Source organism: Delphinapterus leucas, unplaced genomic scaffold (genome assembly GCF_059928025.1).
Source record: "Delphinapterus leucas isolate spDelLeu-1000000601 "Yukka" unplaced genomic scaffold, BTC_Dleu_Yukka2 spDelLeu_asBTCV2_sq40, whole genome shotgun sequence".
Classification (NCBI taxonomy): Eukaryota; Metazoa; Chordata; class Mammalia; order Artiodactyla; family Monodontidae; genus Delphinapterus; species Delphinapterus leucas.
In genome coordinates, this window is record NW_028322249.1 from 6591856 (window position 1) to 6613372 (window position 21517).

The following is a 21517-nucleotide window of genomic DNA, read 5'->3' on the forward strand; positions in this document are numbered from 1 at the left end:
AACCAACGTCCTCCCTGATTGCCAGGGAGGGGGCATGTTGTCTTTCCCCTCCCTCTCCTGGATCCATGCAGTAATTAGCCAAAGTAAAATGAATATTAGCTCATGCTTACTTGCCTTTACAGTGTACTCGCCAGCACTGATGCAGTAGTGCTAAAGCAATGTATTTTAATAAATTTTTTAAAATTTATTTTTATTTTTGGCTACCTTAGGTCTTTGTTGCTGTGCGTGGGCTTTCTCTAGTTGTGGTGAGCAGGGGTTACTCTTCGTTGCGTTTCACGGGCTTCTCACTGGGTGACTTCTCTTGTTGCAGAGCACGGGCTTTAGGCGCGTGGGCTTCAGTAGTTGTGGCACGCAGGCTCCGTAGTTGTGGCACACGGGCTTAGTTGCTCCACGGCATGTGGGATCTTCCCGGACCAGGGCTCGAACCCGTGTTCCCTGCACTGGCAGGCAGATTCTTAACCACTGCACCACCAGGGGAGTCCCTAAAGCAATTATTTTTTTAACTTTATGGCTTTAAATAATCCTTGGCTCTGAAATTCCCTGTACCCCTCAGCTACGTAACCACAGGCCCCTCTGCCCTAAATCCTTTTCTTACACTTTGTAGCTTTTTAAGCAACGCCCCTCTTTAGGACGACATAATTCCTTCTCTGTAGAAAACATGAAAGACCTGAACAAATCAAGATTTCTCCATGGAGAATTCAGCTAGTCCTGTGCTTAGCTCCGAACAAGGAAATCCATCTCTACACCAAGCACGCCATTACCCGGACTAATGCCTGACTTGAATAACAAGCAAATTATTGTGCTTTTAATTGTACCCTGCTCGGTCACAAAGCACGTGTGAGAGAGGAATGTGCCCAGCTTCTTCAGGAGAAACAGGTCAGGCCTCTAATCCTCCTTTTCTGTCACCTTCCCCTTCCCCTTTCCAATCCTTTCTCTTCTCAGCAGAGCAGAGGCAAAAAAAAGAGACAGCTAAATTATGTTTAAAATGGAAGAGTCTAAAAGAAGAAAAACGGTGGTCAGTACTGACTTGGGAGAGGATGCATTATCTATCCACAGCCTCTGCAGTGTGGGCCATTTGAGGACAATCAGTGTTCTAACCGGCTTGCTGGAGGGCGATATCTGCGAGCCTAAACCAGGCTTTCTCAGCCTCAGCATGACTGCTGGGTGGGATTGGATGCTTCTTTGCTGTGGGCCTGTCCTGTGATGGAAGGACTTTTAGCCTCCCCTAAGCTGTGACCATCCAAAGTGTCCCAAGACACTTTCAAATGTCTCCTGGGTGCAAAATTGCCCCTGGTTGAGAACCACGGCCCCAAGCCCTTCCATATTGGGATGTACTTGCTCTCTCTCCCATTCTCTCCCCCCCCATACACAAAACCCAAGAAAATCATGGTTCCTGTGTTAAAACTGGGGAGATCAACGTGCTCTTCATGTAGGTAGAATGAGCGGAAAGGAAAAAAACACTGACTTGTGTGTAGTCAGGGGACAGAGTGGGAACCCCCTCAACGCCAAGACTGAAAAGAGTCTTAGGATGTGGGTGTGTTTCTGGCTCCCTCTGGGAAGTGGCAATGCCCCTGGTTGAACAAGCCAACTTTCGAACACCTCTACCCTGTGCACTTTGGAATCGGGCTTGCTGTGGGCGAGATGAGGAGTGATGGCGAGGCTGCAGAGATGAAGGCGCCTCTGAAGGTGCTGACTGTCTCCTCCCACACTACTTGGGACAGGGGAGAACTATCCAGCTTCACAGAGATACCCATTGCTCAGACAATGACGATCCTGTCTTGGACCTAAACATCGGGATGAAAGAGGGCTACTGACAAGACAGACGTTGTGCAAGCATGGGGTTGCACTTTCATTCCAGACATTGAGGCAAACATTTCACTCCTGGTGATATAAGACCTCCCCTATTTTTAGGAACTTACAAGAAGCGTTATTGCTTGTTCTTACCGGCCAGAAGGAAAGGCGGGAGAACGAGCACACTGCAGTGAGCCCCCATCTCCACTAGATGGCGGTGTACACCTTACTCAGAAGCCAGGCGGGCGGCGCTCCGGGCAGCTCGTTGGCCTAAGCAAGACAAGGGCCGCTCTTCTTTTGGGAGACAGGCGTCTCCTGTCATTGTCGGCACAAACAGCCCCAAACAATTGCACTGACCACACAGCTCTAAGCCACGTTCCAGGGCACTGCCGTCTGTTCAGGAGTGAATGCTGGGAAAATGAACCACGCTGCTAATTTGCTCGATTGGGGGGAAAATAAGATCTCAAGTGACGGTGGGTGTAATTTATTTTTCCAACAAGAATAGGGGCAAAGCCATTTCATCCCCCCCCCCCCCCCGCCAAGTGCTACCATAAATGAAAGCAATCACCTAGTTAGTCCTGAATTACTAACTGGCAGGGTAAAGATCTGCTGGAAGTCAAGCTGAAGTGGGGAGTCTGGAGAAAGGGATGTGATTTCTGCAGGGGAGGAGGGGAGGGGTAGGGCGGGGTGGGAGGGGCGGGAGGAGAGGGGAAGGCCTGAAGCCCATTGTGAGGTCCTGCGCCCCTGTGGTCTGGGAGCCGTGCTGGCCCTGACCCTGGGAGAAAAAGAGGCTCAGTGATGTCTTCAGGCCGTTTATTTTGTGCAGGAGAATGACTTTATAAAGTGAAGGAAAAAGAACCTGTTGGAGAAAACCTATCCGAGAGTTTCTCTGAAAATGCTACAGATGGAGATGAACTGGCTTGGGAAGGAGAGCACAGCCCTGTGGCGCCTGGCCACCCCGCTGCTGGTGGACCCCCCAGGAAGGTTCTGTCACGGAAACGACAGGCAGATCTGAAACCAAGTTGGGCTTTACGTCATTAAGAAATCCCCCAAAGGAATGGAATAAAGGCCTCCTTTCACACTTTGGGTTTTGCATGTGTCCTGAGGAAGCGCCTCTTCCCCAGCTGAGACAGCGCGCTGTCCCCGCGACCCAGTGAGCGGCCCTCGTCCTGCGGGGAAAGCAAAACAGCAGCGGGGTGGGTGCGCGCCCAGAGCTGCCCCTCTCCCAATTGATTTGTTCAGGGATGACTTCTTGCGTTCTAGTTAGATGTGACTTTAATTGAAGTGCTTTCCTAAGGAGATTTATCACAACTGTGAACCGTCAGTTTGCACAGCTGCTGCTCTTTTAGGGAAACGCACAGGCTCGGGAGACGGAGGGGCCGGCGCGGGCTCCCCTCTTTCCCACGGACCGGCCCGCGTGCCCCTCGCCCACCAGAAATATGTGCGCCGCGTCCTCAGAGGCCGCCGCTTCTGTGCTCGGGCTCCTCTGCTGTTTCTGGCTGCTGAACAGCCATCTCCTCTCTCCTGGGAGGGACAGCTGGTTTCCTTTTGGGGCGCTCTCCTTCTCCCCGTCTCAGCTCCTGCAGCGGAGACGAGGCTGCCTCTCTCTCCCTGCACGCTGTGGGCTGGGTGTGCAACCCGGCTCGGGCCACAGTCCCCCACCGTCCCCGCCGACCCCGCTCGGCACCCACCACAGCCGGCAAAGCCCACACGGGGCGCCCAGTTAAAGGTGAACCGCAGATGAAAACCACGACTTCTTAGGGTGTCTTCAACATTGCATGCAACATACTTCTACTAAAAAAATTACTGTTTATCTGAAGTTCAGCTTTAACGAGGCGGGCATCCTGTATTTTGTCTGGCAGCCTTCTTGGTTCTAAAGAAAATGTTTGTCCAGAGCAGGTCAAATTGCAATCAGCCTAGGACTTTTAACTGGAGCTTTGGGGAAAAAATACTTAAAAGGTATCTGTTGGGACTGCTAGGCTGGTAGGATTCATGCTTGCAACTGCTGGGAGCCAGCTTTGCTATCATGTGGGGAGAGCTGCTTGAACTAGAAGCCAACACCACAGAGAGCAGACCTGTTTCATTTGAACAGGTGGATCCAGCTGTTCTTGAAGCTGGCCCGGTGGGTGGTAGAGGTCAGGGTGCTGATGGCCAGGAGGGATAATAATTTCCTACCCCTCAAATCTGGGAAGTGAAAACAGCAGGGCTGAATGTGCCCACGGGGCATGGCTTCTGTTCAACTGGAAGAGTGGTGAATGGCTATTGGGTGACAAAAACAGTCGGTCTACTATATTCTTACTTTGTTTGCTAATTGTTTTGCTGCATGTAAACTCTTTGTTGCATTAGCTCTTGTTCATGACATCACGTCTGGAGACAGGGTCTGATAGACTTACATGTGGAATTGGAGACTTAAATTTCAAATCTGCCTCTGCCTGGTTGAGTGGTTTTAGGGTCCTCGTAACCTCTACAAAGTTGAGTTTCTGGGTCTGAAACCTAAGGACAGAGGTTATCGTAATCCATTTGGGCTGCTATAACAAAATACCAGAGCCTGGGTAGCTTATGAACAACAGAAATTTATTTCTCATAGTTCTGGAGGTTGGAAGTCTAAGGTCAGGGTGCGAGCAAATTCACAGTCCTGTGAGTATGCTCTACCTGGGTCACAGCTGGCGTGTTTTCTCTGTAACCTCCCATGGCAGAAAAGTCGAGGGACCTCTGTGGGGTCTCTTTTATGAGGGCACTAATTTTGTTCATGAGGGCTCTACCCTCATGACCTTATCACCTCCCAAATGCCACACCTCCTGATACCATCACTTTGGGGGTTAGGATTTCAACATATGAATTTTGGGGAAGGCAAATGTTAAATCTATAGCAGAGTACTTTCCCCATAGGATGGGGGAGAGGGAAAGTATGTAAGCACCTGTCATAGGGCCTGGTGTGGAGCAGGTGCCCCATACAGATGTTATTACAAAATATTGAGTATAGTTCCCTGTGCCACAGAGGAGATCCTTCTATCTCTTCTATGCCTTCTTTGAATGACCGTAGCACTTGTTGTCTGTATCATTATTATGTCTGTTGTTGCTTTGTGACTGAAAATGAAAAATTTCTATTTGTCCATGTCCTGGCCCTTACATAAAAATGTGTTCATTTATCTAATTCATATTTATTGACTACATCTTAGACACCGTGTTAACTGCTGGTTCTAGATGTTAGTAAAATATAGACCTTCCTGCTCAAAGGGTCACAGTATTTGTGGGAAAACAAAAAAATGAACAACCTATGTCTCTAAGAGCTTTGTACTTCCCAAAGAGAACACACCTCGTAGGTACAATGAATACATGTATCATACGTAAATGTATAAATAGTTAATGGGATTATACACCTGAGATAACTGCTTTTCGATTCTGAGGAAATGATAATTATATTTCACCAGGAGCTCAGTACCACTCTGAGAATGAGGGCTTAACCCCCGACTTGACTCACTGCATCGCTTTCCTATATAAAAATACACAAGTCTGTACATACGCTCCAGAAAAAGGCTTATCTGGCATGAATTTCAGATAGCAAGAATAGCAAGAAGAAAACGTCAAGAGGTTCAGAGAAGCATCCAGAAGCTCAGATGACTGTCTGGCACTAATACAACTTGCTTGACAGGAAAATAGAGCTGTAAATCTCACAAAATTAGATGATCTTTTAAGAATTTCAAAACCTCCTGCTATTAATTGGAAATCCTAGAAGAATAGCTTCTTTTTAAATGTACTGATAATATGCTTTACAGCTTACTATTCAGAAGCCTATGTTTTGGCTAAGTGAGCTTCAGGAAGGAAGGAAATTTGTGGTTTACCTCCACTTACTTTGGAACCGCTGGTTCCAAACATCTACTTCTATGCACAGTCATCTTATCATCTGTAAAATGGAGGCAACTCTAAGACAACAGAGTTACAGAGATGTTGCACAGCTCCATGTGTCATTGTCTTCATTTGTTTCAGAATACCAATGACATCTAAGCTACTACTGAAAGAGTGCTATATTATTTGGGGTCATCTAGTGCAGCTCTGTCAAAGTAAAGAAAAGGGACCTAGAATGACTATAATTTTCCCAAGAGGACACAATTATTTTATGGTAAATCTGGGACAAGAACCCTGATCTCTTTGATCCCATTCCATCGTTCTTTCATTGGGTTCTGAACAACCCAGAGAAATAAAGAGAAATAAAACTCCTGTGTGCTGTGTCACTGGTACAGGACATGGCGAGATTGGAATTGGAGCACTACATATTAAGAGGTATCTGAGAAATTCTTCAAACTAATTGAGATATATACCAGGTACATAGCAAACCGTATGTTTTATGAAGATGATTCTGTGCAATGAACAGAACTGGTAACACACACTGGAAGGTGAATTCTCATTTTCTGGCACCTTGAAAACTCCACCTCAACAGACACGTTAAAATAAACATTTGAACTGGGTCATATTTAATTCTGCATGCTCTTGTAAGTCAGCAAAATATTCCATATATCATTTAAGTTGTCACTCACTTTTTAACTTGACTTTCAATTTCTAAAAGTCTTTCCAAACATAAAACAGAGGTAGGAAAATGGTATATGGGAAGCTGCAGAGATGAAATAAGCTTATTTCATTAGGCATAAAGATGAATATCCAAACAACTTCTTCATGGCTGAAAGTGTCCAAATCTACTATCTTCGTTTTGTAGTCAAGGCTTCCGGAAAAATATGCTAATGGATTCCTAATTACCCAAATGCCCCATATCAGTTTCAGTAGGTATCATTATATATTATGGAAATTTTTCTCAGTGACAGTGAAAGACATCCTGGCTGAACATCCCCCTGCCCATGACACAGAGATGATGGTCTCAAGCTATCTTGAAGGCGTTGCAGCCCACACTATCCGTTACTAATATTAATGGAGGATAAAACTTCATATTCTGTTTGCTCTGTATTTGTTCAATCACTTCTTCCCTTCATTAAACTGGATGGCCCATAATTGAGTCTGTAGTGTGTCTATCATTGGAAACTGAACAAAGTTTTGTTGGTTTTATTAATGTCATACGTTTCTAGGGAGGGTCTATTCAATAACTAAGTCTAGTTTCACAGTTACAAATAAATTATGATGTAACTTTGAATAAATTAAGCTCATCATAAAGGAAGGATACTGAGAGTTGCTACTATCCCTTCCTTGAGGGGCTCTTGTAAAGCACTAAGTAAAGTAACAGAGGTGTATATGTATGCATATATTTTCAATGATATTTGTACAGACTTAAAAAGAACTCTACAGAATGCATTATAAAAACCTTAATGCTGTGTGTCCCTAGTTCCCAGCTCTCTCATTAAAACTACTTAAATGAACACAATCTTATCTGTTAGGATAGCTATCAGAGTACTCCACATACTACTTCTTGCAGTACCCTGTCCCAACCACTTGCCATCCTCTTCCCATTAGTCCTCAAGTCAGAAGCCCCGAAGATCTGTTCATTAATTTATGAACACATTTCTTCATCCAGCCAAGAAAATTGATGGATCCCTTACCAAATTTCAGGCACCATTCTTCAGTATGATTTATAGGCATGTTCAGGAAACACAGCAGTGATTAACACAGATGAATATAGTCTCTCTTGAGCTGAGGGGGGAGACAAAAGTAAATAAGCAAATATAAAATCATAAGTATAGTGCTTCCGTGGTGGCGCAGTGGTTGAAAGTCCCCCTGCCAATGCAGGGGACACGGGTTTGTGCCCCAGTCCGGGAAGATGCCACATGCCGCGGAGCGGCTGGGCCCGTGAGCCATGGCCGCTGAGCCTGCGCGTCCGGAGCCTGTGCTCCGCGTCGGGAGAGGCCACAACAGTGAGAGGCCCGCGTACCGCCAAGAAAAAAAAAAGCTATGAAAACAAAACCTATGGATGGAGACCTACATGAAAGATGGAAGCGTATAATAATGGCCAGAGTACATTACTGTGGCAGAAGCAGCAGCCCTTAAGGAGGACAACTTTATAAATTACAAATTGGATTTAAATAGACAGGGAATTGAAAGTGGAGACATTATTTTCTGCAGAAGATGATGGACGGGGAGAACAAAGAAAATAAAACTGAGATTGTTAACAAAATACAATACTAAGCATATAAGTTAGGACTGAGTCCTTAACTTTCAGTTTTATTAATGAGTGGCTGAGTACAGATTACTGACTACACAGAACCAAGCCTGGGAACACATTTTATATTTATGATCTTTGTGCCTAAAACTAGATTCTCCTGCAATTTAATATGACACTAGGACAATGACTGGCCAAGTTTTAGATTAATCACTCTTACACAAAGATTTTTCATTCATATAATCTCAAACAAATACTGCGTCACCGATTAAGTTCCAGATCCTATGCACTCTGGCTGAAGATATAAATATCTTGCAAGCCCAGCGTCACTTTCCTCTTTCTCTGGTAATAAATCACACTTTCTATTATGACAATGGCCCCAGTTATCGGCCCAGGAATAAACACTTGACTCAGGAAGAGCCAATTAAAGCCTTCCTTTAGAGTTGATCGAGAGCTTTAAGGTTAGAGTATTTCAATCTTATGAAATTTTTGTAAAACAAAATTATTTCAAAATCTACTAATTATTCTTTAAGTTCTAGAAACTGCATTCTGTGACTAAGAGGACAATTTATTTGCCGTCGTTTCTGCTCTGCCCACTTTATGTTTCTGTTATTGTGAGATAAAGGCAGTGGGGAATGGCAAACCATTTCTGATTCATTCAACACATGAGTGCTTCTTAGGTACAAAACACCATTCTGAACATTGTCCGAGGTAAAAAGATAAATAATACCTAGCCGCTTACCCTCAAGGATCTTCCAGCTTAGCAAGGGAAATAAAATATGCACACAGATGACTGCAACAAAAAGAAGATAACGATTGCTGCCAGATGTTTGGGGAGAATGAGTAGAGCAAAGAGAGAACACAGAATAAGGCAACATTCAACAGTCAGCCAAGAACTATTTGTTGAGCAATTGCAAGCTGTGACCTGGAAATGGAAGAGGAGAACATAGATCTTCACGTGGGCAGGTGAAAAATCAAGTGTTATTACTTGTAACACAGCTCTTCAAATATATTTTTTGGCACCAAGTGCCTACTAAACAGCCTTAAATTAAAAACTAAATAAGGATACAGTCTCTATCAAATATAGCCTGAGGTACTGATGCCTAAATACTAGGATCACAGTATTTGTGTTCCCAAGGATGCCTTTCTATTGCTTTGCTTCTTTCCCCCTTTCCAAATTAGCTAATGCTGCCTTAACAGGATATCTATTTCACTTGTTCCAGCCTTTTTGATCCAATGTATTGAATAGCAGAATAGGTGAGTTACAAGAGGATATTTTGACTTCAAACAACAGAAATAAAATACTATATAATTGAAAAAAAAGAGGCAATCTTTCAGGCACATGTGGATCCAGGAGTTCACATGTTTTAACCAGGTCCCTTTCTCTCTTCCCCACCCCTTCTTCTCTCTGCCTTTTCTCCTCTCTGGTATCTCTCATTATGGGATTCAAATATTTCCCTGTTTATGTGGGAGCTTCTGGCACAGCTGCGGGCTTATACGCTCGCAGCTCCAGGGCTGGCTGGAAGGGGCGGGCGCATCACAGCATAAGGTTGCACGAGGTGTGCACTTATATAGCAGGGCATCACATCTATGAGTGATGGATGATCACATTGTATACAGGGGTAGCTTCGCATAGCTTTTACATCACTTTTCTTGAAGATGGCAGTAAAATGGTATGTGTTTACAAAATCAAATAGTGTAACATTGTCGAAAGATATACATAAAGCATTTAGAGGAAGGAGGCTCCTTTTTCTTTTAACTCCGGCACGGATTGTCTATTGGACAGTGGTAAGCCTATGTCATCAACCTCGTTACTCCAGCAGAAGTCCAGGGATTAGCCCTGCCTAGCTCTTGTTAGCCTCTATTCCCTTCCTTGAACACTGTAGCCAGAAGGTTTTTTTCCTCCTCAAACCTTAAGTATTGAAACCTGGAGGAGGGGCACGTCTGAAAAGAAAATGATGGACTGGACTCTCCCTAGAAGGAAGATAAATGGGTGGTCAACAAGAAAAAAAAAAAAATCCTCTGTACCAGGAAATGTTTGAAGTGTTGTTTGGGTATCAAAAAACGGGTGCCCTACACATAAAGCAACAAAGGATATTGGTCTAAAAAGAACACCATGGCCAAAGGTGCATGGCCTATTTCAACAGAGGATTTGAAAGTTAAAAGTTAACCTGTAAAACATTCAATTCAATTTCATCATTTTACAGATGGGCAAAGTAAAACTCAGGCACAGGAACAGAAGTGCCAAGGTCATACAGGTGGTTGGTGGAAGAGACAACCAACTTCCCAACTTCTGACGTTTTAGGTGTGTGTGTGTGTGTTGTTTTGTTTATGTGCAAGGACATTTTTCTTTAGTACACTAACATTACAACAGAAAGTATAGTCTTGTTTTGGTTTTCTCTGCGCCCTCAATTCTGTATAAGACAGTTTCGCTGCACTCCAACAGAAAGGCTCAGCAAGAGTAGAGACCACCATAAGCAGTACACGTGGGCACCAAGGGCAGATACATTGCCCTTCCTTGTGTAGGAACTAGGGCCACTTGTTGCTTTAATGGGCCAAGTTTGGGCTGGACCTGCAGGAGGGGACACCTTTGAAAAACAGCTTCCTAACTGCACTACAACCTGCTCTGGCATCCTGATTCCACTCCCCAGCCCCCCCCAAATCTTCAGCCAGAAAAAAAAAAAAAGAATGGATCACTGGATCGATGGGGAGATTTCTGTCTGCTCCTCCTACTGTCACCTCTTTCTTGCTATTTCCTGCCCGAAGAAACCTGACATCAGCCCAAAAGCACCTCTGGAAATGGGTAGGAGGGAGCCTTACACCTGTCAGCGCCAGAGAAGAAAGTGCGCTCTGCAGAGTTCTCAGTTGTTCCATCTCTTGCGATGAAAGGAAGAAAAGGAGCGAATCCGCCACAGATTTACTGGAGACCAGGGTTACTTCATACGGCTCCGGCCACAGTAACCCCTGAAGACCAAAGATGCATTTCCATTCCCAGCATTTCTTGTTGGCGTCTTTCCCTACAGGCTAGCCCTGTGCCTGGCCCCGGAGAAGTCTCTGCGTAAAGGTTCTTTAGGTCATAGATCAGGCTCCTGTGTGTATGTGTGTTTTTCTTAGGAAAAACTGGCACAGACGAATTAGCAGTAGAGACTGGGGTCTCCCTACTACCCTTCATGCTTGGCGGCATCACCTTCGACTACCTCGCATTCTCCCGGCGCTGACAGCCCCGGCTCCGGACCTCAGGGTTGGAAGCAGTCAGCCCCAGCTAGAACCGCCCTGTCCGGGGCTGATGCCACCCTGTGCCTAGAATGTGCGTGTGGGTGCAGGCGGGCGAGCGAGCGGCTTCTACAGTGAGACCGAAGCAGGAGCTCAGCCTTCGACTGCGACCTGCAATCCCCAGATTCCCTGGGGACCTCGAAACTCCCAATCGGAGTTACTACCCCCCCCCCACAGCCGCCCACCCTTTCCCTCCCCCTTTACCTCAGCACGCAGCCCCTCCCTGCGTGATGATGCAAAACCGTGGGAAGGGTGGGCGCTGGGAAGGGTGGGGAGAGCCTGAGAGCGAGCGAGGGTGGGAGGGAGTGGGCCGAGGAGGAGAGGGAGCCGAACGCGCGTTTAAAGCGATAGCCATCCTCGCTCTCTCCCCAGTGCTGGGCTGTTGGAGAGCTCGAGCTGCAAGCCACCGAGCGCGAGCTTGAGCGCGGCGCGCTGGCCGGGGAACCCAAGAGCGCACGGCGCCCCAAGCTGGCAGGCGCCGCGGGGCCCCCCACCCTCGCCGGCTGCCCTTCCCCGGGTGCCCCTACCCTCCTCGCCCGCAGGAGACCCTGGGCTTCCCCGGAGGAGCTCACCCCAAGGGGCCAGGACTCCGGCGAGCCCGCCACCGTCCCCTCGAGTGCCGCCGCCACCACCGCAGCCGCGGGAGCAGCATGGTCCAGCTGGGGAAGCTGCTCCGCGCCCTGACTTTGATGAAGTTTCCCTGCTGCGCGCTGGAGGTGCTTCTGTGCGCGCTGGCGGCGGCGGCGCGCGGCCAGGAGATGTACGCCCCGCACTCCATTCGGATCGAGGGGGACGTCACCCTCGGGGGGCTGTTCACGGTGCACGCGAAGGGTCCCAGCGGAGTGCCCTGTGGCGACATCAAGAGGGAGAACGGGATCCACAGGCTGGAAGCGATGCTCTACGCCCTGGACCAGATCAACAGGGATCCCAACCTGCTGCCCAACGTGACGCTGGGAGCGCGGATCCTGGACACTTGTTCCAGGGACACTTATGCGCTCGAACAGTCGCTCACTTTCGTCCAGGCGCTCATCCAGAAGGACACCTCCGAAGTGCGCTGCACCAACGGCGAGCCTCCGGTTTTCGTCAAGTCCGAGAAAGTAGTTGGAGTGATTGGGGCTTCGGGGAGTTCGGTCTCCATCATGGTAGCCAACATCCTGAGGCTTTTCCAGGTAGGGGGGCGCTCCCTCCGGGGCAGAGCGCGCCGTAGCTCCCCGCGCTCTTTTTCCTGAAGGCTGGCTTGGACTCCAGGGGTGCGGGGTCTGGTCAGCCTTCGCTCATTTCCACCCTGGAGATCCTGCCGAATCCCTCCCACCTCACCCGAGGAGGTACTTTCCCTGTTTGATTCATTTCCCTTCCACCTCTCCCCTGTCCGCGCTCCACTCCATCCGGCTTGACTTTCTGGATTTATGGCCCCATTGACAAGAAACAGTCTCCGAAAAACAAGGGGATGATTTAAATGGGTTTGCATTAGAGTGAAATATGGTTCCAAAACAGGCTTGTAAAAGTGCCGGACTCCTATGAGAGCCACTTAGGCGCAAGGAATATGAAAGATGAGAAGACGCCTAGAAACTAGGCATTTCTCAACTCCCCAGCTTCCCTGCCCCAAGCCGCCCGACAAGCTGCAGCTCCCTTGGAAAATTTCGAGAAGAGCTTAGGGAGGCAGTTCTTAAACCGAAGGCTAGTTCTTCACCTACATTTGGACGTGAATTGCCCATTTCGCTCGGGTTGGATTTCCCGACCTGTAACCTGTCTCTGCGAGGGCATGGGGCGGAAGGCGTGGGGACTGTCCTCAAGCGGGGAGAAGCCACCCGCAGACGTGCCCCCAGGTGATTTGCTCTGGGCAGTTGTTTGCACCGTCTAAACTGCCTTTGCGATCCGGCCACTGGCAGGAGCCGGGCGATCAGCTTTCTACTCCTGCCAGCTCAGAGCCCGGAGGTGAGCTCATGCTAACTGCGAAACACAGTCGCTTTTTCTGCACCCACCCTGTGCCCATCCTTTCCCACGACCTCCCTAACGCAGCCCCCAACCCCAGTCCTGGGTTTTGAGGGCGATTCTCAGAGCCAGACAAGAAGGCGCCTGGAGGGAGGCAGTAGGGTGCGCTGAGCAAGGCCGGGCGGTCCTCTAGCTCCGGGTGCAGGCGGGCAACGGCGGAAGATGCGAGGTCGGCGGATCGAGCCAGCTGAGCCGTGGGCGGTGCTGCAGTGCTCTCTCACCGCCTGCTCCCGCAGCCTCGGCCCCACGGCTCCTGTGCCGCCCTGGGTATAGATGGATGGCTTCTGTATGAAGAAATTGAGTTTCAGGGTATGCGTGACTATGGGTTCTCTTGTTTCTCTGTCTTTCTTCCTGTGTGTCTCTCTCCTTGTGTCTCTTTCTCCCTGCTTTTTTTTTTTTTTTTTTTTGGTCTCTCTGTTTTTATGTTCTCCCTTTCAATTTCTGCCTCTCTTTTCCTTCTCTACCCCTATCTCCAAGTTTTTTGTTCATCTCTGTCTTGAAGTGATCCTTTCCTAATGCACAGCTCTCTCCCTGCCTGGTAGGACCCAAGCTCAGTTAGTCCCTTCTCCAGGTGTTCTGGCTGACCCTTATGCTCCCCGTAGCTAAAAAGTTGGCTCCCTCTCAAGTGCCTTTCCTGAAGCATGTTGGGTTTCTGGAGGGGACTCCTTGTGAGATTCAAGCTGTCACTACATCAGCACCCAGGGGTATGAAGTTTGTGTTTGTGCCAGAAGGAGGGGTGTCTGTCTAAAGCTGCAGCCTGGTATGGCCCCTCTGAGCCTCTGAGCATCCCTAGCACCTGTTGAGTATGTCACCTCTAGATGTTTGCAAGGCCAAAAGTGCTTCTGGGCAGCCTTCACTTTGAGGTACTGCTTTCAGGAAGGGCCTGGGCTGTTGTAAGCAAAACCCAGAAGCACTTCCTTTACCTCTGAGCTTAACCTAGAGAACCTGAGGAGGCAGCGCTGCAGGGAGGATGAGGCCAGAAGTCACCTGAGAACCACAGGCGCAACTCACCGTGTTTTTACTGGAGCTCTGGGGGTTGAAGGCACATTTGCTGTTTGACATTTTAAAAATTATTTTGGTGCCTTCACTTGGAGCTTGGGAGCTTGCAGATGGGCCTGCCTGTCGAAAAAAGAGTGAAATCTTAAAGTCAAGAGAGAGCTTGCAGACTAGGCTGAAGGATTGTGTTTGCTGAAAAAGATTCCAGGGGGAGCTGATTCCTTCTCTGGTTTGTGGATCTGAGGCACTTGCAAGAAAAGAGAACGCTTGCCTTATGCTTAGTTCCCCCGTTCCCTGGGCTGGGAAGGAAAGGAACTGAATGTCAGCATTAGCAGTGTGGGTTGGGACCAAAACCATTCAGAGAAAACTCTGTCATTTTCCTCTAATTTGCAAATTGCAGCTATTCATGTTGGATTGAACAGCTGAGGGAAAAGAGCCCCCAGTTTTCACCTGCATTTATTGAGAAGAGGCTGGTAGTAGGAGGGATGCACCAACTTGTAGCTTGTGCTGCAAGCTGGATATAAGCTTTGGTGTGAGCATCCTGGTTAACCACTGCCCATGTTCAAATATACAGAGATAGATTCCAACAATCTCTTCCCGCAGCCTTATTTTTGCGTGTGATCTTAGAAGCTCCTGGCATGTAAGTCCAGTCCCCAGTTTCCCAGCCTCTGTAAACCTGCAAAATGAATAGAGAGAATAGTGGAACACAGACCCATTGTTCAAAGACACAGTCACTTTAGGGAAAGAGGAAAAGAACGGGTAGGTGAATCTTCTCTGGGATTGCAGGGTTCAGCTCAATGAAGACTGTCCTGTATAAAAGAAACTTCTCTAAATGGTTGAATTCTTAGCTCTCCAGAGATCTGAGTTTTCTTTTCCCCAGTCCCTGTGGGTTGCTGTGGGGAATGTGCCAAACCTATCATTTGAGATAAAAAGTTATGGTGAGGTAAGCTTCTAGGCTGGGGGAAGGAAGACTTAGTGACTGAAATGGGGGATGCTAAGCACTGGGGGGCAGGAAGGAAGAAGGAGCTAGTAATGGATGTAACAAATGCTGCAGCTGCCGGCAAAGCCTGGATTGAAGTTCCTTCCTGAAAATGAGGACCCGGGCAAGAACGACCACTCAGATGTAAACAGTGTCTCTGACTGGGAATTCTCATCTGCCTGCCGGTGGGCCAGAGCTGAGCAAGTCCTTTCTCTCCTCTGTATGCACACTGAATTGGTTAGTAAGTGACGTGTCAGAGGACAGGAATCATATTCAGTGGATCTTTCAAATCCAGGAGTTTGAGGCTAATGAAATTAGTGTGTGGCCAGGGCTCTGCCAACTAGAATTAAGTCACTGCAGCCACACTGCAATGCATTTTCAGCCTGAAGGGAGCATCAGGGAGGAATTTCGGGAGATTTGTTTCTGAGCCTGTACAAAATAATACTCATAATGCTAAGAAAGATTAAATGTAAATTAATATTGACTACGAGTAACATATTTAAAAAATAATCGCCGAGTGGGGGATGGCTTAAAGTGGAGAGATTATATAATATGGTGTCCAAAGAATAAATCTCCCCTGACCACTGTTTCATGGGCTATAAGTAAGATATATTACAATGGAAAGTAATGGGAACGTTTTTAGTCAAGGCTTCGCTGCTATTGACTTGAGAGCAAATACTCTGAGAGTATAAATTACTCTTGCTATGTGCTGACTCTGAATGAACAATATTTCATGTGCAGTGACATGGTCTAAGCTATAGACTTGGAATTGAATGGCATCTGTTTCAATTGTTTTGTTCTCTCAAGAGCAACTAGATAGAAAAAAGTGGTCAATTTGACCCTTGTGGGAGCGTGTTGCAAATCTAAACCTGTGTCCCTCATACCATAAATGAAATACATTTGTAAATTTGTGTTTTCTTTCTGTTCATTGATGCTTGAGTATAATCTCAAACTTTGGGAGCAACATTTTATACATAAGTAGTTGGTTTTCTTCCTTTCTTCTTTCTCTTTCTCCTCTCTCTCTCTCTCTCTCTCTGTTTCTATCTCTCTCTCTTTCTCCATCTTATGTAATTGGATAGAACTGGGCACCTAGGATGATGTGGTGTTACTATAGTGGGATTTTTTTTTTAAAAAAAAAAACAACTCTAACTTACCCTTTTAAAAATTTCATAAATACAAGTGTCAGTGCCATTTGGAATAGTCTCTATAACAATTTCTGTCTCCACATTTACTGTGTTTCAGCAAATTTACCTAATAGATGGTGAGTGAGCAATTTTTAAAGGGGCATTTTTTAGAAGAGCGGAGAGGGAAGGAATAGAGACAGGCACATACTGTATTTGAAGTTACCTCCACGTGTATTTTATGTATGTATACCCATACAATTAAGAAGTCTTTGGATGTTTTATCTTCAAGAATAATTCAGATAATGGATTACTTGAATATCATAAACATTTAGGGTTTAACAGATTTGTTACATATAGACGTTGTATCACGGATTTAAAAGACCATAGCCAGCGGGCAGCGGCGGGCGGAGCGACCGAGGGGCGGCGCGGGCTGGGCGGCGGGTGCGGGGGTCCGTGCTTCCTCGCGGTGGAGGGCTGGGGTTCGCCGAAGACGCCGGGTTGCGCCGCGTTGCCAGGTTACCGAGCGCGTGCCCCGCGCCCGCTCTTCCGCCCGGGCCGCCCTCGGCGCCGCCTTAGCCGCGGTGCGGGCTGCGCGGGGCGCCGGTTCCGCGGAAGCCTGGGTCGGGCGCTGCGTGCGGGACTCTCGTCGCTCGTGGACGGGGCGCGAGCGCGCGGGGGACGTAGGGCGCCGACCTGGGCCTCCCCGGCGCTCCGGCTCCGCTCAGGGCGCCCGCTCAGGGGCCTCCGGCGCGAGGCCCCCTTTGTGGTCAAGATGGCGGCGCCCAGGCGGGCGGCGCCGAGGTGAGCTGGAGTCGGGCCCGGAGAGGGGCGAGTCTGCCACGCCCAGGACTTGGACCCGGGGCAGGTCTCCCGTCTCCCGCGGAGCGGCAGGTGAGTGGGCGCGGCCGCGCGTAGGTCCCTCTCGTGGGGTGGTCAGCTCTCCGTGCGTCCGCAGACTTCTGTCGTCTGATAGTCAGATCTGGGGTGGCCCAGGTTGGAGGCGAGGGTGCTTGATTGGGGAAACCTGAGGGGTTTAAGGACTCTATTGGGATCGTTTCAGACCCCAGCAAGAAGCTGAGCAAGTTTCCTCTTGACTCTCTTCCTGGCTAAGTTTTCTCCCTTCTCTGAAGGCGCCAGCTTTTCTGAATCACCTTGTTACCCGGGGGGATACAGTTGGTGGTTCTGACCGTGGAACGTAGGACCTGGCGCGGGGAAGCCTGAGCTGGTTCTAGTTACTTTGTTTGCAAAGCACTTGTCTTGTCTTTGGAATCTTTGTGTATGTAACCAACGTTGGGAAGAGCCAGCGTTTTCTCCTCCAAAACACTGTGAGGGGTAACTTTATACGTAAGAAACAAGATGGCGTTCACATCCGTCTCTTTTCCAACCACTGAGTTTTGGTTGTGTTTCCTTTCTTTAAGTTTGTCTCGTTCTGAAGTGATAACAAACAAACAAACAAAAAGACCATAGCCAATTACACAAAGTATACTCTAGTCTCAGTCCTGCCATTAATTAGCTTAAGTCATTTAATTTTTCTAGGCCTCATTTTTCTCGTGTGATGTTTTTTCTTTGAAAAAGTATAGTTTCTAGAAGTCTCTAATCTCTGTGTCATAGTTCAGCTTGGAGAAAACCTGTTCTTATCCAAACTCCATGACATTGTATTTCCAGCTCCAACTTTGGACTTTGAGTGAGTTGGGGGCAACTTTTTCAGGATATTTTCACACAGCTTTTTTAGTTAATACCAGTCTAGCTGACTTGTCATACTCAGACTTTCTTCCATATTCTTTTACCAGTGTGTTCCTTAGTCATATATATAAAGACTGTTGTGGGCAAAATGACCTCCTGGGTCAGCTTACTGCATGGTCATCGACACAGGGCAGGGAGTAAGATTCTGTGGATTTTACAGAAGCAGATACAGGTTTCATTATCCATGTCCTCTCCCCTTTCATCTTACAAAAACAGCAGGCTTTTCTTGGAGAACTGCCAGATAATGCCATCCTGCCTCCTCACGGGCCCCGGGGATGAGTCGCCCAGGGACTGAACTCCAGTAAAGCAGGTGATTGGCTCATGGGTAGGCATCTGACCTCGGCTGAGTCTATCAGACTCCTCCCCAGGACTTTTCTCTCAGAGAAAAATGGAAGAATTGTCTTTTCTCTCTGGAATTTCTAAGCTGGGGAGATATGACTCTGGGACTCCCAGTGACCATCCAGCAGAAGAAGAGACTTTCTGTAAAATAAAGTCTTGCAGAGGTAAGCAGGGCTGAGCGATGGAGAGAGAGCTGGAACCCTGCTGATACTCTGGAACTTGCAGATCCAAATGTATCTGAATATGGCTGCATCCCTGAATTTCTAGTACTTGTTTGTTGAGGTGGTTGTTGTTGTTTGGTTTTTGTTTTTAAATTTCCTTTGACTATTTTGAATTTGTTTTCAGTAATGTGCATTTGAAAGCATCATAGCTAAAAGAGCTAATTTCCTACATTAATGTCAGGTTTGCTGAGTGGCATTCCTTAAGTGAAAAATAATATCTGCTATTTTCTTTAAATAAAATCCTTCTAGCTCAGGTTTGAGATATTCAAAACTCTGCCTCCTACCCCCCTCTTTTCCAACATTTACTATATCACCTTGAAGCATTTGTGACCACATCTTTCCCATCTAGACGCAGTTGAGAGAGAGAGCAAAGACTTCTGATATAAACTGCAACCTATACGCCTCCTACCTGGAAGCTTTAGAACATACTTGATTCTTGTCATTAAAGCAAATCTTTTGTTGTTGTCTCCAGGGCACAGAAGCATTTTCATGGCATAATGGAGTACAAAGTACATTAAGCCTAACTCTACTTCTCACCCTCTTTTACTTTAAATAGGCAGAAAAGAACAATCTCAAACACATTTTCCCAACAAATAAAATACATATACGATTATGTTTAGAAGACGTTTATGCAACACATAGTTAGACTGATTAATTAATGGACCTTTCGCCAATTGGCACAGTAAATATATATGTTCAATGTGCTTAATTAAAAAGAAGACAATAACATATTTTTACAGGTTAATTATCTGAGAAGAGTATTGTGCCAGCACACTTGATGCTACAGTATTTCATGTTTGACAGGTAATCTTCTTTCAATTATATTTACTGCTAAATGTTTCTTGGATCAAGCTATTAAATTATAAGGTCAAAAGTAAAATGATACGAAATTACAATGATAAAGGGACACATATCCCACTTTATGAGAATAGAAGTTCTAATTTCTTTTCAATACTACTAGTAGTGACCACAGTACTAATTTGAGCCCTTACTATGAGCCACTGTGCCCATATGCATTTAGTTCTTACAGTAGTTCTGCAAAGGGCATATAATAATCCACACTGCAAAGCTGAAGAAAGTGATTCTCATAGCTGAAAGTCACATAGCTGGTGAGTGGCAAAGTCTAGATTCAAACTTAGAGTCGTCTGACAATGCCCAGGTTGTTGACCACTATGTACACTGCTCAATTGTTGCACCAATAAAGAAGTGCTTGAAATAATTATAGATTTGCCTACCCTGAAACTGCAGTGATTTAAAGACATCAAAGTTGTCAGTTGCTTAACCACATCTACTTACAGTAAGAAATTACATTTTACTTCATTTCTAAAACAAGATTAATTCTGCAGGCCCATAGAAACTTGAGCACACAAATCCTACCTCCAAATGAAAGATGCTTGTTTTCCACTATTCAACAGATGGCCCTGTACAGAGGCAATAAATATATAGTAGAATTTTCATTCAAATAAATGAGAAGAGAGGTTTCTTCTTGTCCTGATTCAGTGCCCATCATTATGGATTATGATGGCTCTTCCCAAACTTTACTTCATTCACTCCACTCTTTCTACAAAACTCCAGTAATGGAATCCATCATTCAGATATATGTGCAAAGCGAAAGGACTGTATTAATACAGTTGCTGAAAGTCAAGTTGATAGAGCACAGGAAATACATCCTAATAAATGCAACATTAATGTTTGTGTGGGCCTTGGAGTTAGCGGTAGAAAAATTTTCAGTTTAATGGAATATTTTGCCTCTTGCTATGGAAGTGTGGCTTAATAGTCTTGTAATTGGTCATTTACAGAATCCTCCATCTCTGGGTTTCATGCTTTCTTTACTCTGCAGCTGTTGATTCCTTCTCTTGTTCTGGATGGAAGATAGCAGCGAAGCCACTTCAGAGGGCTCAGCCTGCCTTTTTGTGTTATTGTTTAGATGAAGATATTTCCATTTATTAAAGCACACTATTTAAACATTTTTATCATGTTTCAAAGTTGACTGTGTTCTGAAGGTATGAGCGCAGGCAGACATAATGGGGGATGTTTTCCAGGAGAGAACATACCCTTATCAAAGGAATTATCAGAATTTTCATGTATGGATTGAGAATCAAATTCTGGAGTTAGACCTGAATTTAAATTCATACTCACAACTTATTACCAGTCTCATCTTGATCAAACGGTTACCACACTTCTCATCAATTTCCTTATCTTTGAAAGCGGAATAAGAGAAGTATGCCTGGTGGAGTTACACATAAAGCTCATCTGATAGAATATTCATAAGGATTTTGCACAAAATATACATGGATATATTTTAGCACCGAGTTTAGCATGCGATTCGTCTTCAATACATTTAAGAGCTATTATTTTATTATTATTATGCTATCGTTAAATATCACTATTACTTAAATGTCATTATTGCTAAAATTGCTGTAAAACTACCGCAATAACCCATGATGAATTCCCCTCTTCTGTTTCCTTTGTTTAAATGGAAAATATATATATAAATCTAGACAGAGAACACTTTAGTGATCCTATTCAGTGGAGTGAGAATTTCCATGGCACTGATTAAAACAAATCCTGAATTGCATGGACTTAAGATAGCAGAGAGGGGCTTCCCTGGTGGTGCAGTGGTTGAGAGTTTGTGACCCGATCCGGGAAGATCCCACATGCTGCGGAGCGGCTGGGCCTGTGAGCCATGGCTGCTGAGCCTGCGCGTCCGGAGCCTGTGCTCCGCAACGGGAGAGGCTGCAACAGTGAGAGGCCCGCGTACCGCAAAGAAGAAAAAAAAAAAGATAGCAGAGAGGCTAAGAGATTTGAAGTTAGACATCCCCAGGTGTGAATTCTACTGTGACCCTCTTCTAGCTCTAGAACCTTGAGGAAGTTACTTAAACTTTCTGAGCTTCACTACTAGTTTCCTCATCTGTATCTTTTTCAGGACTATTTATCAAGCATCTTCCTGTTCTCTATGC

At 46.3% G+C, this 21517-nt stretch overlaps 1 protein-coding gene across 1 annotated transcript in view; it reads left to right on the forward strand.

The window, feature by feature from the left end:
- Positions 1 to 15196: 15196 nt before the first annotated feature.
- The window catches only part of LOC149743972 (uncharacterized), a 118483-nt gene continuing 112162 nt past the window's right edge, over positions 15197 to 21517 (forward strand). The window contains exons 1-2 of the mRNA XM_089905932.1: positions 15197 to 15274; positions 16635 to 17145. Of these exons, the coding sequence (XP_089762058.1) occupies positions 15197 to 15274; positions 16635 to 17145 (589 nt within the window). The remainder of the gene's footprint in view (positions 15275 to 16634; positions 17146 to 21517) is intronic.